The sequence below is a fragment of the Hevea brasiliensis genome, chromosome 14 (genome assembly GCF_030052815.1).
Source record: "Hevea brasiliensis isolate MT/VB/25A 57/8 chromosome 14, ASM3005281v1, whole genome shotgun sequence".
Classification (NCBI taxonomy): Eukaryota; Viridiplantae; Streptophyta; class Magnoliopsida; order Malpighiales; family Euphorbiaceae; genus Hevea; species Hevea brasiliensis.
This window is the reverse complement of record NC_079506.1, coordinates 88,471,112-88,487,542: the sequence shown is the minus strand read 5'-3', so window position 1 is coordinate 88,487,542 and position 16,431 is coordinate 88,471,112. Positions and strand designations below refer to the sequence as shown.

Genomic DNA, 16,431 nt, shown 5'->3' with positions numbered 1-16,431 from the left:
TATATATAAGAGATTGTGATCATTTTACAGTATTTTTTCAACAAAAGTATGAAAATAATAATTATTCTTATTATTATTGCGAGATAAACTTAGAATCTTTTAATAAAAAATCATTTTTTAATTTTTACTTTAAATTTTAAAAATTTAATATTTCAAAATATTATAATTGATTATGAGCAATTATAACGAGTTTAAAAACGTGCAACGCACGTTCAATTCAACAAATGATATTCCATTTAATTTTGAAATTGATGAGTTCTCACAATAAAAAATTGCAATAATTAATATAAATGTCAATTTCACAACAAACTAACATATACATTAAAATTTTCCTATATAACATGTGAATTATCAAAATAATAAGTTAAATAATTATTAATTTAAATACTAATTATGTAAGTACAATAATTATCAAAATAATAAGTAAAAATTTATTAAATATAATAATATTTTAAAGGCTTTGATGGAATGAAAATTTATTTTTATAACATTATATCAGTAATTAACACAATATATATGGAATATTTTTATTTTTACAAAAAAATTGGATAAGCTAGCTCCCCCCTATGACGTGGATAATTTTTTTTTTTTTTATAAGATTTGAATTACAAACAACCGTGTGCAGCCTCCCAGTTCAAGAAATTATAACCCAATAGATCTTGTCTTCACCAGCCATGACTGACTCAGGATTCTCTCTCTTTGGTTCAGCACCATCATCGTCTTCTTGTAAGCACCATTCTTCCTCTCTATCATAAAATGTACCTCTAGGCTCTAGCATATATAGGGGCCGTCTGGAAAATTTCGCTAAAGAGAATTGATTTAGCACAAGTCTTGCAGTTTTGTGCTTTTCTTTTCTTTTTTAACTGATTTCATGGAAATTTCTGATTTATTTGATGCCAATTAACAAGAAGTCAATAGACTCCATTCAATTCAGGTTCATTTACAGCAACAAATGGCGGAAAAGCGTATAGCTGAAAAACTCGACGACATCGTTTAGCTAGAACAAGAGGCTTCTCATCCACTGACCAATCCAATACTAATTCCTGTGAGACTAATGCAGAATCAAGCCACTGTGAGCTCTGTTTTTCTCTACTTGTGTATGTGTCTTGTTTTATGATGGATACTATATTAAGTAAAGCATTGTTATATGGGATCTGCAAACAGGTAAAATTAAAGTAGAGGCTGCAGGGAAAGAAAATAACAATAATGGTGAAGTATCTGCTTTGGTTCCATTTCATATCAAACAGAAGGAAGAAGCAAGAGAAACAAATCAAGAACCTGCAACAACTTCATCATTAGTGGTGATTTCTAGAGTATCCCTCAAAATCCTCACTTCTGTCAGCTTAGAAATCACTGAACTTGTAAGAAAGAGCATGATATATTCATTGGACTAGATTTACAAAGAAACTACAGAACAAATTAACTCTCTACAAGCAAATGGTTTTTGGGTCAGAGTAAGGGAGTGGTGGAACACCATGGAGGAGTTGCAGACCATGGGGTATAATGTGATTCCTTTGAGGAGAAGATTAATTAGTGGAGTTAAGACATGTAATGACAGCGCTAAAGTAGTCTAAATCATATATAAAAGGGTAAAAGATCAAGGCTTAGAATCACAAAGCAAAGAAAAGCAGGCTTGAATTTGTGATTTTGAGCTCGCAGAAAATGATTAAGAAAGGGGAAGAAGGCATGGAGAGAGTATAAGCTCAGGTAACAGATATGGAGAAAGAGTTGACAAAATTTGATGAAGAAGTTGCCAAGTCAGCCTTGGAGCCACTCTAGATTGATATCTGCAGTTTATGAGTTGACTTGAGAGATTTAATTCAATGTCAAATGTTTTTGTAAGATTTTATCAACTTTAATCAAACATTAGTCTGAGATTTACCATTCTACTCTACTTTTTTCTTAAGTGTGTACAGTTCTTAGTTGCTACCATATCAGCTTGCATTTTTAGTGAATTAGCCTTAACAAGGGGTATATTATAAGGAAGAGACTGTGAATCAAATCAAATCACTACTAATGATGGTAAAATAAATTAAGAAATAAAATAAATTTTGAAAAAAAGTGCGAAAGTTTGAGAACCTCGCATGTTGAGCTAATCGATAAATGTTCAAGGCTTTTGGCAATGGTCTACAAATCCAAAAAAACAAACATTCTAGGAGATAAAAGGGAAGGTCCTTCAAAGGCTTAATGAATGGAAAAAGCAATTATTCTCATTGGCAAGGAAGGAGACATTGATTAAAATAGTTCCGACCGGGGTACACGTTTTCACTACGTTATGCTCAAGTTGCCAGTGTCTTTATGAAGGGAAATTACTAGAGCAATAGCTAAGTTTTGTTTGGAAATATCATTGTATGAGCAAAGCCTTAGGAGGACTTGGTTTTAGAGAGTTTTATTTATTGCAGCTTCTTACTAAACAGGGATGAAATATCATCTCCAAGCTTAATGCAGAAAATATTTCCCTTCACATCTTTCCTTAATGCAGAACTAGGTTGAAGTTTAATAAAAAGTAGCTAGAGGAGAATATAATATGGACTAGCTAATATTAATTAACTACAGCTTTTGGCTTATGCAAAACTCAGAGAAAACAAGTAGCCTCTTCCTTGCAGTTGGGGCATGAAGGATCTTGCAAATGAAATCATCAACTTCTTTTCCGGGTGTTGGGTATTTGTCCAGAAATATGGACTAGCTAATATTAATTAACTACAGCTTTTGGCTTATGCAAAACTCAGAGAAAACAAGTAGCCTCTTCCTTGCAGTTGGGGCATGAAGGATCTTGCAAATGAAATCATCAACTTCTTTTCCGGTTGTTGGGTATTTGTCAAGAAAGTCATGCACTTTAACCTCAATATCATCATCCATGGGCATCCAATCTCAAGGTTTCATGCCGTTGGGGGTGGTGGTATTCTTGATGGAGAAGTATTCAAGCCTCATGGCTATTATAAAAGCAATGGAGGTGGAGGAGATTTGTGTCGTTAATATTGCAGCTTCTGTCATGATGTACAGAGAAAGAAAACGCTAGCTATCAACTTGTGACTATGTTCTTACTGCCACAATTAGCTCTCACAGTCGCTCTGTAGGTAGATGTGTGAATTAATTAAATTGTATGCGTGTGTGTGTGTGTATACATACGCCTCTCACCGCCTAAAAATAAATCTAAACCCAATAAGAAGAGCATTCCTCACCGGAAAATAATAGGCCCATTACATGATCCCAATGATGAAAGAAGTCTTTTGTATGTTCTTATGTTTATAAGGGAATGACCTTGAGAGGTTTCGGTTATGCGAACTAAAGCTTCAGGGAAGCCTATTGAGAATTATTTGTTTCTTTATACTTTATTTTTAATTTGACTTGATTCAATTTCAATTTGAGTTTTAATTTTTAAAATAATTTTATATAATTGTTATCATTAAAAATATAAATTTAAACTTTAAAGTTAATTATTAATACAAAATATGTTATATAATATAGCTTTTAAGTATTTTTTTAATTATATAATAATTAACTATAAAGTAGTAATTAAGCATATCATATAATATATTAATACACATAGGGTGTTTAATTATTATTTTTATAATTTATATAAATAAGGGGTAATTATTATTTTTATAATTTTTAACTCTAAATTAATATTGTTTGTGTTAACGAGATTAAGTTAATTTTTCACCTCATTAATATTTATATTCTTTTGAGAGATTAAATGTTAATATTGAGAAATTAGGTTAATAATTATCCACGAAAAAGTTAAAACTTATAAGATTAATATTGAACCCTTAATTTTTTTAATATTCTACCAAACACATCCTTATAATTAGGAACTATAAAATAATTTAATGTATTTGTAATTAATAATACATTATATATAGCCCATATTTATAATATATATTATAATTTTAATTATACAATTGTGTTGAAAGTATATAATATATTTTAAAAAATCATTTAAAAGATATATATAAAATATATTTTATTAAATTAAATTAAAATAATAAAATAAATTTAATTTAATATTAATTTAATTAATTCGATTCAATTTTAAAACTATAAACCAAGAAGGTCATTTCAAATCCTAAATTTCTTAGCGGGAAACAAACCTCAAATCAAAATACGGCTTAAAACATAATTATATATTTATATTTAATAGAAAATTTTAATTTAACTTATTTTTAATTTTTTTATCTAATTTAATAAAAAAATTTTAATATAAACTCAATTTAACAAAAAAAATTAATAAAATTAACAAATTAAACTTCTTGATTTTTAAATAAAAAAATAAAAAATTTAATTTCAAAATTAAGAAATTAAATTTTTTAATTTTTTATTTAAATCAAAAAATAAAATAATTAACCTATAAATTTTAATTTTTGATATAAGTTAAATTTAAATTAAAATTTTTAAATTAATTTAAATAAAAAAATTTAAAATAAATTAAATTAAAATTTTTCGATAAATATAAATTAAATTAAATATTTTGCCATAAGCAATCATTGCTTTTCAATGGCGAGTGCTATTAATCTTGAGCTGCCACTTTTTTCACTCTGTGCTGATTGACACTGTTAGCTCCTTACCTTCGAAGTTATTGAAGAAAGATCGCTGGGTACAAACAACCCAGTTCAAGAAATTATAACCCAGTAGGGTCTCGTCTTTGGCAGCCATGACTGACTCAGGATTCCCAGTCTTTGGTTCAGTACCATCATCGTCTCCATCTGGTAAGTACCAATCTCTCTCTCTCTCTCTGACCCAGGGCCTTTTGCAGGATTTAGCTAATTGGAATGATTTGATGAATAGCAAAACTGTTCATTTCTCTCTTTTAGTTGTTTTCCCAGTCAATGAAGTCTTGCAGTTCTATGCTTCTCTTTTCTTTTTTAGTGGTTTCATGGAAATTTCTGATTTATTTAATCCCTATTAACAAAAAGTCAATGGACTCATTCAATTCAGGTTCATTTACGGCAACAAAAGGCAGAAAGTTTGTTAGGGGTCGTTTTGTAAAGTTTCGACCACTTAGTTCATCCACTGTCCAATCCAACACTAATTCCTGTGAGATAAATGCAGAATCAGGCCACGGTGAGCTCTCGTGTATATATCTTGCTTTGTAATGGATACAATATTAATTAAAAAAATTGTTATTTGTGTCTTATTTTGTAATGTGAAGGTGCAGAGAGAACAGATGAAGTAGTGAGTAATCTGCAAACAGGTAATATGGAAGCAGAGATTGCAGGGAAAGAGAGCAACAATACTAGTGAAGTGGGTGCTTTGGCTTCATCTCTAATCAAACTGGAGGAAGAAGCAAGAGAAGCAAATCAAGAACCTGCCAAAATTTCATCATTAGTGGCGATTTCTAGAATTTTAAAGGGCATACCTCAAAACCCACACTTTTATCAGCTTAGAAATCACTCTGAACTTGTAAGAAAGAGCATGATATGTTTATGGGACCAGATTTTCGAAGAAACTGCAGAACAAATTCACTCTCTGCAGGCAAATGGTTTCTGGGTCAGAGCCAAAGAGCTGTGGAAAACCATGGAGGATTTGCAGACCATAGGGTATAATGTGATTCCTTTGAGGAGAAGATTAGTGGGGTTAAGTGATGTAATGAAAATGCTAGAGTTGTCAAAATCAAGTATAGAAGGGTTAAAGATCAAGGCAGAGAATCACAGAGCAGAGAAAAGCAGGATTGAATTTATGTTTTTGAGCTTGCAGGAAATGTTCAAGAAAGAGAAAGAAGGCATGGAGAGAGTAGTAGCTCAGGTCATAGATATGGAGAAAGTGTTAACAAAATTTGATGAAGCATTTGCTGAGTTGGCCTTGGAGCAATTCTAGATTGATATCTGCAGTTATGTGTTGAGTTGAGATATTTAATTCAATTTCAAATGTTCTTATGAGATTTTACAGCTTTAATCAAAAATTAATCTGAGATTTACCCTTCACATTTAGTTCTAAGTGTGTAATGTTCTTAGTTGTTATCATGTGAACTTGTATTGTTTGTGAATGAGGGGATTTATCCAGAAGAGACTGCAGATTTATTTAAGCAAACTAATCACTCAAATGAAAATTTTTTCCTCGGCGTATTTGTGTCTTTGAGATTGGGAACAGCCCCCATCTGAACCATGTGTGGCTTCTTAAAAGGCAAAACACTTGCAAGCCCAAGAAATCAGCCTTTATAATTAAGAAAGTGAGGGTTTCATCCAACCTTGCAATGTAACTTCTTATTAGGATGAATGCATCAGTGATGTCTCAATTTGCAATGGAGGAGGAATCTTGTTCAAAGCCTGTTCAATAGGGTTGAAAGTGCAGCAATTCTAGCCATTCCTATTGCACCTACTAATGATCATACGGTTTGGCGTTATGCCAGATCTGGTCAATTCACTCTGAGGTCGACTTACAAGATGCTGGTTTCAAAGAACCACCAGCAGCGGGGTAGTATTAGACCTAAGCATTCTTTCCTTATTCATCCTTCAATTTGGTCTTCTATATGGAAGTTATCTGTTCAATCAAGGATAAAGGTTTTCCTTTGGAAATCGTTGCATAATGCCATTGCCACCCCAGTTAAGCTCAATCTTGCTAAGAGGGGAATAGCCATAAATTCTGTGTGCCCCATTTGCGATATGGAGAATGAGTCTATAGAACATGCTTTATTCTGGTGTGATCATGCAAGGGCCATCTTGTTTGCTAGTCCAAGCTCATACAAGCCTAACCCTATTGGTTTTTAGTCATTTGCCTTGTGGTGGTCCTCAATAGTTCATGAGTTCAGTCATGATGCAGATTGCTTGAATCTGACATGCTGGATAACATGGAAAGAAAGGAATAGACTTATCTTTGACCATGTCATTCTGGAGCCTCTAGCAGCAGCTCATTGCATCTCAAAAAGTATGATGGAGATGAATTCGGTGCAGGTTTCAAGAGGGTTCACAAGAAATTTGTCCAGTAAAGACCGAGCTTCTTTTTCTTGGTCCCCTCCTCCAAAGGTTGTTATTAAATTCAACATGATGTTGCTTGGAAGCAAGGGCTCAATGTAGCAGCAGTGAGTGTTATTGCCAGAAATTTTAAAGAACTCATAGATGTTATTGCTAAGAAGATTTTTTCGTCTCTCCCCGTTAGCAGGGGAAGCTATAACCATGCTTGAACCTGTTAAGCTAACTCTGATGATGGGGGCGAATTCCATTGTTTTGGACTCAGATTCTGCCATTCTGGTTTCGGCACTGCAGCATCCTCATCAAAGCAGTGTTTAGGAAATTCAGGCATCAGTTCTAGCTATTTTGGATCTTCTTCCCCATTTCTTGCATGTTTCCTTTGCCCTTGTTAATAGATCTAGTATATGGCAGCTGAAAGGATTGCTAAGCTTTGTTTTAGAAATCGGTTGGCAATATCAGCTTTAAAAAAAAAAAAAAATCCCTTTTACTTTTTTTTTTTTATTTTTATTATGTTCTTTTTATTTTTTAATTTTTTTTCTCTCTCTTTCTTTATTAAAATAAAAAATTATAAATTATGAATTAAATACAGTTCCACGATCGTTAAAAAGTTTATATGAACTTTTTTGAATTTTCTTGTACCATAAAATAAAGTTTTTGAGCTTGTTTGATGACAATAAGTAATACAAGGTGGTTCTACAAAATTATAACTATTTATTAAGAGTGTACATTATTCGGTTATCGAATTAAATTAATAAAATTCAGTTATTTTGATAAAAATAAGTTTGGCTTTGTTTATTTTTTTATTAATAATTCAAAATTTTTTAATTTTTAATTATTAATTTAGTTAATTTTGATTTGATAATTGAACTAATTGAGAGAATCGAATTTATACTACTTAATCTATTAATTATATTTTTATTAAAAATATTATTATTATTATTATTATTTTATTAATAATATTTAATTTATAACTGTTCTTTTACTAATAATTAAAAATCTATATTTATTAATAAATTATTAATTAATAAAAAAAAATATATATTTTTTTTTCAATTAATTCATTTATATCCAATAATCTATCGAATTTTTTCAATTTCAGTTAGATTTAATTTTTTGTCAATTTCAATTCGATTAATATAATTAGAGTGTATTAAAATTTTAATTAGTTTAAAATTTAATTCGATTAATCAAGCACTCACCTTTTTACATAGCAACTATCAAGTAATTTTCATTTATTTTTAATTTAATAAATGATATTATATACATATTTAATTCTTACTGATTTTTTTTTTAAATTACCTTATTGACTTTTTTTTTTAATTCAAAATTACCTTATTGACTTATCATTCCATATATGTGCACATAGTTATTTTCCGTATACAATTGAATTTCGTATAAAATAAATTTAATTTAATATATTCTAATCATTTGATTATTTGATTGGACTTGAGACTCAAAGCCCTAGCAGAGAGGAGAGAGGAAGAAGGTCACTTCAAATCCTAACTTCCTTCGTGGGCAAGCAAAACTCAAACAAAAAGAACCCATTACTTTTCAGTGGCAAGCCTTACTAATTGCTACCTTTTACTGACACCATAAAAGTCACATCACGATTTTCACTTCTATTGGTTGACATTGTGAGCTCCTTGCCTTGGTTGTTATTGAAGAAGATACAAACAACCGTGTGTTGCCTCCCAGTTCAAGAATTTATAACCCAGTAGGGTCTCGTCTTTAGCAACCATGACTGACTCAGGATTCTCTGTCTTTGGTTCATTACTGTCATCATTTTCACCTTGTGAGTACCAATCTCCCTCTCTCTCATAAAATGTTCCTGTAGGCTTTAGCATAAATAGGGACAGATTGCAAGATTCAACTAAAGAGGAATGATTTGATGAACAGGGCAACTGTTCATTTCTCTCTTTAAGCTGTTTTCCTGGTCAATGAAGTCTTGCACTTTTGTGCTTTTCTTTTCATTTTTAAGTGATTCATGGAAATTTCTGATCTATTTAATGCCAATTAACAAGAAATCAATACACTTTCAATTCAGGTTCATTTACAGCAACATATGGCAGAAAAGTGTATAGGCTTTGGAAAACTCGACGACAACTTTTTTCCATTGCAAGAGGCAACTGAAGATAAGTTGAGAGAAGGGAGATTGATGTGGTTTTGTCATGTGAAGCGTAGACATACGGAGGCTCCAGTTAGACAAGTAGAGCACATTAGGTTAGAAGATAGAAAGAAAAAAAAGGGGTAGACCTAAATTAACTTGGAGGAGAATAGTACAACATGACTTAGAAGCATTACACATTTCTGAGGATTTAACCCAAAATCGTTCAGAGTGGAAAAAGCGAATCCATATAGCCGACCCCAAATTTTTGGGATAAAAGCTTAGTTGAGTTGAGTTGAGTTGAAGAGGCTTCTCATCCACTGTCCAATCCAACACTAATTCCTGTGAGATAAATGCAGAATCAGGCCACGGTGAGCTCTCGTGTATATGTCTTGCTTTGTAATGGATACAATATCAATTAAAAAATTGTTATTTGTGTCTTAATTTTGTAATGTGAAGGTGCAGAGAGAATAGATGAAGTAGTGAGTAATCTGCAAACAAGTAATATTGAAGCAGAGATTGCAGGGAAAGAGAGCAACAATACTAGTGAAGTGGGTGCTTTGGCTTCATCTCTAATCAAACCGGAGGAAGAAGCAAGAGAAGCAAATCAAGAACCTGCCAAAATTTCATCATTAGTGGTGATTTCTAGAATTTTAAAGGGCATACCTCAAAACCCACACTTTTATTAGCTTAGAAATCACTCTAAACTTGTAAGAAAGAGCATGATATGTTTATGGGACCAGATTTTCGAAGAAACTGCAGAACAAATTCACTCTCTGCAGGCAAATGGTTTCTGGGTCAGAGCCAGAGAGCTGTAGAAAACCATGGAGGATTTGCAGACCATGGGGTATAATGTGATTCCTTTGAGGAGAAGATTAGAGGAGTTAAGTGATGTAATGAAAAAGCTAGAGTTGTCAAAATCAAGTATAGAAGGGTTAAAGATTAAGGCAGAGAAGACAAGCAGGATTGAATTTATGTTTTTGAGCTTGCAAGAAATGTTCAAGAAAGAGAAGGAAGGCATGGAGAGAGTAGTAGCTCAGGTCATAGATATGGAGACAGTGTTAACAAAATTTGATGAAGTATTTGCTGAGTTGGCCTTGGAGCCATTCTAGAGTGATATCTGCAGTTATGTGTTGAGTTGAGATATTTAATTCAATTTCAAATGTTCTTATGAGATTTTACAACTTTAATCAAACATTAATCTGAGATTTACTGTTGACCCCGTGTAGCTCAAAATGAGCATTGATTTTGATGATAACAAAACTCAAACAGAATCTATCTAACCCAACTTTAAAGTGATGTGTAGATTCCTTTCTCATTCCTAAAGAATTTTTGAAGTTGCATCTAAGGAGGAAGAGTACTCAAAGGTATCTCAAGTCAAATCCAAGATGAGAAAGGATAAGATTATGTAAGCCAAGACTTAAAATAAAGGTATGAAAGTTATAGAGTTAGAGATTGAGTCTTAGGTCTTATGTGAAAAGAATAGATAAGAATTTAGTCAAATGGAGCTCAAAAATGAAACTTTATTTTCGGATTACTTTTTCTCATCATGACCTTGGATACTGCTATTGGAACTTATTTTTCTTCTTAAGGTCTAAATCTTTGTTTTTAATATTACAAGTTGAGACATGCAGCTGTTGACTTAGTTTGCTAATTGGTTTGCTAAAATATTAGTTTGCTAATATGTTTGCTAAAACATTGATTTACTAACTAGTTTACTACTGTTGCCAAAATTTCATTAGTTTGCTAAATGATCAGAGCTGCTCAACTTCGCACAAAAAGACAAAATAACGGCCATTTTATCTTAAGCAGTGTGTATAACGTTCCAAAAAGGTTTCAAACGGTCTAAAATGATTTGGGACTATAAATACACCTTCTTTACTCCATTTTACACTAGATGAAAGCTTATATTTGAACTCCAACTTTGATTTTTCATTTATTGCTTTCATTCAAGAGCTTTAAAGTCTTTGAGCTACCATTGGCAAATCAACTCATCTCTTCTTTATAGTTTGATTTGTATTGAGTAAGAGTGAGTGTAAAAACATTAAGTTGCATTTAAGAGAGGTTGTACAAACACCTATTGCAGCTTGAGAGTGTGAGTGCTTGAGATAGCACTTGTCAAGGGTTCAAGCTACCTTGGTAAAAGCTTGGTGTTGAAAAGTTGTAAAGGGCTTGTGGTCTCTTGCCTTTAAAAGAGCAATTAGTGGAGAGAAGACTCAAAAAGGGTTCTTTGAGAGAGTGGATGTAGGCTAGTTAAGCCGAACCACTATAAAAATCATTGTGTTTGATCTCTCTAACTTTAACCTCTTTACTTTTGTGCAATTTAATTTTTATGCATGACCTTGAATGTTAATTGAATATATTGAGTTGGTATATTTGAAAATTTATGAGTATGATGAAAAATTAGTTGAATGTTTTGTGATGCATGTTTTGATAGCTATAAATATTGATTAAAGTTTGACTTGCAACTTAGAGACACTTCATTGAAATACATATCACTGTCATTATATATTAAAAAGTACCTAGTTGAACAAAGCCACAATTTTTCATTAGGCTATAAGCAAGCGCCGAAAAATTGTTAAAGTCCAATTCACCCCCCCTCTTGGACTATTTTGGGACAACAAATTGGTATCAGAGCCTGTCTCTTGCTTAGGGTGTTACAACCTTAGAGTGATCCATAATGGCTGGTTCATCTAGCAATCCTGCCGGTATACCCGCACCACTAGCTGAAGGCTACTCAATCACTAGACCACCACTCTTCAATGGCACTAATTATTCATTTTGGAAAGTAAGAATGAGAAATTTCATACAATCTGTAGATATTGATGCATGGAGAATTATTAAAAATGGTCCACATGTTCCTCAAAAGAATGGTCCAGGAACTGCAAAAGTTCTAAAACATGAAGATGAATATGATGACAATGATTGGAAGAAAATTTTTATAAATGCTAAAGCTACTAACATTTTGCATTGCTCACTTGACCTTAATGAATACAATCGTGTTTCAGGATGTCAATCTGCTAAGGAAATTTGGGATAAGCTTGAAGTCACTTATGAAGGAACGGATGTCGTCAAAGAGTCCAGAGCAAACCTTATTATCCGAGATTATGAGCTGTTCGAAATGAGGCCAGGAGAATCAATTGCGGATATGAGTACAAGGTTTACCGATCTTGTAAATCTTCTCAAAGTACTTGGTAAAAGATTTGAGGAAGCCGAACTTGTGAAGAAAATTCTTAGATCACTTCCAAAATCTTGGGAAGCCAAGACAACGGTTATCCAAGATACCAAGGATTTTAAAACATTCACTTATGATGAACTCATTGGATCTCTCATTGCACATGAGATGGTATATAAGAAAGATGAAGTTGAAAATGAGCAAAAGAAGAAGAAAAGCATTGCTCTCAAGTCAAACAAAGATGAAGATAAGAAGAAAGGAGTTGCATTCAAAGCTGACTCTAGTGACAATTCAAGTGCTTCAAGTGATGATGATGATGAAATGGCTATGCTTGCAAGAAAATTCAAAAGAGCTTTCAAGAAGGGAGGAAGCAAATACAAGAAATTCTTGAAAAAGTATACTCCCAAGGATAAACATTTCAGAGATTCAAAAGAAGAAATTGTATGTTATGAGTGTCACAAACCTGGACATATCAAGCCCAAATGTCCATTACTCAAAAAGAAGAAAGAAAAAGAAGATAGGAGCAAGAAAGCTATGAAAGTAGTATGGAGCAACAGTGAAGAATCTTCAAATGATGAATCAAGTGACAAAGCGACTGCTCTTCTTTGTATGATGGCACTTGAAGAGAAAGTTGAGAGCTCACAAAAGGAAGAAGAAAGTGACAATGAGGTAAACTCTTATGAATCTCCAAATGTAGAAGAACTTGAACTTGCATTTGCTAAAGTATATGATGAGTATAGAAATTATAAGAGAAAGTGCACTAAAATGAATTTAGAAATTGAATCATTGAAATCACAAAATATTGCCATGTCCAATGTGCATAAAGAAAATGAATTTTACAAAGGACAAATTGCTTTGTTTAAAGAACTAGACTTAGAGTTGAAAACCTCAAAAGAAACTTGTGAAATGCTCATTGAGAAAAACAAAGTTCTTGAAGCTAAAGTAGAGTCTTTGACAAATGATTTGGCTAAATTTACAAAAGGAAAAGAAACTCTAAATGTACTTCTTGAAAACCAAAGAATTTTAAATGAAAAGTATGGAATTGGTTTTGATGGTTTCATGAACTATGATAAATATAAGAATCATTTCATTAAAGCATCTACATCCTCCTTGCCTAATGTTACATGTTATTATTGCAATAGAAGAGGTCATATGATTAGTTCTTGTGCACTTAGGAAGGATCTTCTTAAGGTAAAGAAGGTATGGATGCTAAAGAGAACCTTACCTAGGGTCACTAACCCCCAAGGACCCAAAGTTGCTTAGGTACCTAAAGCTTAATGATTAAATTTCAGGTTTGTTTCAAAGGGATGAAGGAAATTGAAAAATGGTATATAGATAGTGGTTGTTCAAAGCACATGACCGGTGAAAAAGACAAGTTTTCAAAAATCACAATGGAAGATGGAGGACATGTAAAATTTGGAGATAAAGGAAAAGGAAAAATAATTGGAAATGGCACAATTGGAACCAAAGCTTGTATTGAAGATGTGTCGCTTGTTGAAGGATTGAAATACAACTTGCTAAGCGTAAGCCAACTGTGTGATAAAGGTTTTGAGGTAAAGTTCACTTCTTCTCTATGTACAATCAATAACTTAGAAAATGACACATTGTTCATTGCCAATAGATCTAATAATGTTTACGTGCTTGACATGAATAATTTTGAAACTAATCATGGTACATGTCTAGTATCTTTTGATAACTCTAGTTATTTGTGGCATAGAAGACCAGGTCATGCAAGCATGCATACACTTTCAAAATTATCTAAGAAAGAACTTGTTAACGGTCTTCCTAAGATTAACTATGAAAATGAATTTCAATGTAGAGCATGTGCACTAGGAAAGCATACTAGAGCATCTTTTAAATCTAAAAATATTGTATCTACAACTAGGCCATTAGAGTTGCTTCATCTTGATTTATTTGGACCCGTAACTCCTACTACTCTTGGTGGGAAGTCATATGCTTTAGTTATTGTTGATGACTATTCAAGATATACATGGACATTCTTCCTTGCTCACAAGGATGAGACTTTTGAAAAATTCACCTCTTTTAGTAAAATGGTTCAAAATGAAAAAGGATTCTGCATCACATCTATAAGAAGTGACCATGGAACAGAATTTGAAAATCATTTATTTGAGAAATATTGTGATAAATATGGAATCAACCATAATTTTTCAGCTCCTAGAACACCACAATAAAATAGGGTAGTAGAAAGGAAAAATAGGACTTTGCAAGAAATGACTAGAACTATGTTGAGTGAAAATAATTTGCCAAAGTACTTTTGGGCTGAAGTTGTTAATACATCTTGCTATGTGTTGAATAGAGTTTTGATTAGACCAATTTTGAAAAAGACCCCCTATGAGCTTTGGAAAGGAAGAAAACCAAATATCTTATATTTCAAAGCATTTGGTTGTAAGTGCTATATTTTAAATAACAAGAAGGATAACTTAAAGAAATTTGATGCTAAATCCGATGAAGGAATCTTTCTTGGGTATTCAACAAAGAGTAAAGCCTATAGAGTGTTCAATAGAAGAACTTCAGTTATTGAGGAAGCTATTCATGTTTTGTTTGATGAGACTAACCACTCTATCAGAAAGAAAAATATTTGTGATGATAATAATGAGCAGGTTTTTGGAAAAGAGAATATAATATCAAGTCAAGAATTGGAACAAATTGATGATAAAGATGAAGAAACTCAAGGAGAAACCACAATAGATGTCCATAATGCCAATGAAGATCAAATCAATGAAGAAATGCCAAATTTGAAAGAATTACATGTAAATGAGCTCCAACATGAAGATTTACCTAAAGAATGGAGATTCCATGGAAATCATCCCTAAGAAGACATTATTGATGATCCATCTCAGAGGATGATGACCAGAGCACAGTTAAGAAGATATTTTGATAATGTTGCTTTTGTTTCACAAATTGAATCTAAATGTTTTGAGGATGCTCAAAATGATGAAAGTTGTATTCTTGCCATGCAAGAAGAACTAAATCAATTTGAGAGAAATAAAGTTTGGAATTTAGTGCCTAAACCAAAAAATCATTTAATTATTGGTACTAAATGGGTTTTTAGAAACAAAATGGATGAAAAATGCAATATTGTTAGAAACAAAGCTAGACTAGTGGCTCAAGGCTACAACCAAGAGGAAGGGATTGATTTTGATGAAACCGTTGCTCCGGTTGCTAGAGTTGAAGCTATTAGAATGTTGTGTGCCTTTGCATGTTACAAGGATTTTATGCTTTATCAAATGGATGTCAAGAGTGCATTTTTAAATGATTATATTGATGAGGAAGTGTATGTTGCACAACCTCCAGGCTTTGAAAATCATGAGCATCCAAATCATGTTTATAAACTTACTAAAGCTTTATATGGTTTAAAGCAAGCTCCTAGAGCATGGTATGAAAGGCTTAGTAAATTTCTTTTACAAAATGATTTCCAAAGAGGCAAAGTGGACACAACACTTTTTGTTAAGAAGCATCATAATGATATGCTCATAGTGCAAATTTATGTTGATGATATAATTTTTGGTGCTACTAATGAATCTCTTTGCAAGAAATTTTCTAAGATTATGCAGAATGAATTTGAAATGAGCATGATGGATGAACTCACATTCTTCTTTGGACTTCAAATTAAGCAAATGAAAGATGGTATCTTCATAAATCAATCAAAGTATATCAAGGATATGTTAAAGAAATTTAAAATGGAGGATTTAAAGAGCATGGGCACTCCTATGAGTTCAACAATTAAAATGGACAATGATGAAAAAGGTAAAGAAGTGGATACCAAGCTTTATAGAGGTACGATTGGCTCTCTTTTGTACCTTACTGCATCTAGACCAGACATACACTTTAGTGTTTGTTGTGTGCAAGATTTCAATCGTGTCCAAAAGAATCCCATCTAAGTGCAGTTAAAAGGATCTTTAGATATCTCATTGGCACATATTCAATTGGTTTATGATATCCTAAATGTGAATCATTTAATCTTGTTGGTTATAGTGATTCCGATTTTGCTGGAAGTAGATTGGATAGAAAAAGTACTTCAGGTACTTGTCAATTTCTTGGTCTTGCACTAGTTTCTTGGCACAGTAAGAAACAAACTTCAGTAGCTTTATCTACAGCTGAGGCAGAATATATAGCTGCTGGTAGTTGTGTTGCTCAAATTTTATGGATGAAACAACAATTGGAAGATTTTGGTTTAAAATATAATCTTGTTCCAATTAGGTGTGACAACACAAGTGCCATAAACT

The 16,431-nt window shown here is 32.3% G+C and overlaps 1 protein-coding gene and 1 long non-coding RNA gene across 5 annotated transcripts in view; both read left to right on the top strand.

The window, feature by feature from the left end:
* The first annotated feature begins 605 nt into the window (after window positions 1-605).
* LOC110633319 (uncharacterized) lies at window positions 606-1,889 on the top strand. Of its 2 annotated transcripts, none has more exons than XR_002490804.2 (2): window positions 606-726; window positions 935-1,889. It is a non-coding gene; the product is annotated as an uncharacterized LOC110633319 (long non-coding RNA). The 2 variants fall into 2 exon arrangements; XR_002490803.2 differs by having other exon boundaries at window positions 919-1,889.
* Window positions 1,890-4,480: 2,591 nt separating this feature from the next.
* The window catches only part of LOC110633318 (uncharacterized), a 28,266-nt gene continuing 16,315 nt past the window's right edge, over window positions 4,481-16,431 (top strand). The window contains exons 1-3 of one of the 3 annotated variants that reach the window (XM_021781870.2): window positions 4,481-4,706; window positions 4,936-5,061; window positions 5,156-5,927. In XM_021781870.2, the coding sequence (XP_021637562.2) occupies window positions 4,652-4,706; window positions 4,936-5,061; window positions 5,156-5,814 (840 nt within the window). In that variant the 5' untranslated portion in view covers window positions 4,481-4,651 and the 3' untranslated portion in view covers window positions 5,815-5,927. Of the gene's footprint in view, window positions 4,707-4,935; window positions 5,062-5,149; window positions 5,928-16,431 lie in introns of those variants that run through there. The other 2 variants (XM_021781869.2, XM_058133718.1) reach the window with 2 other exon arrangements.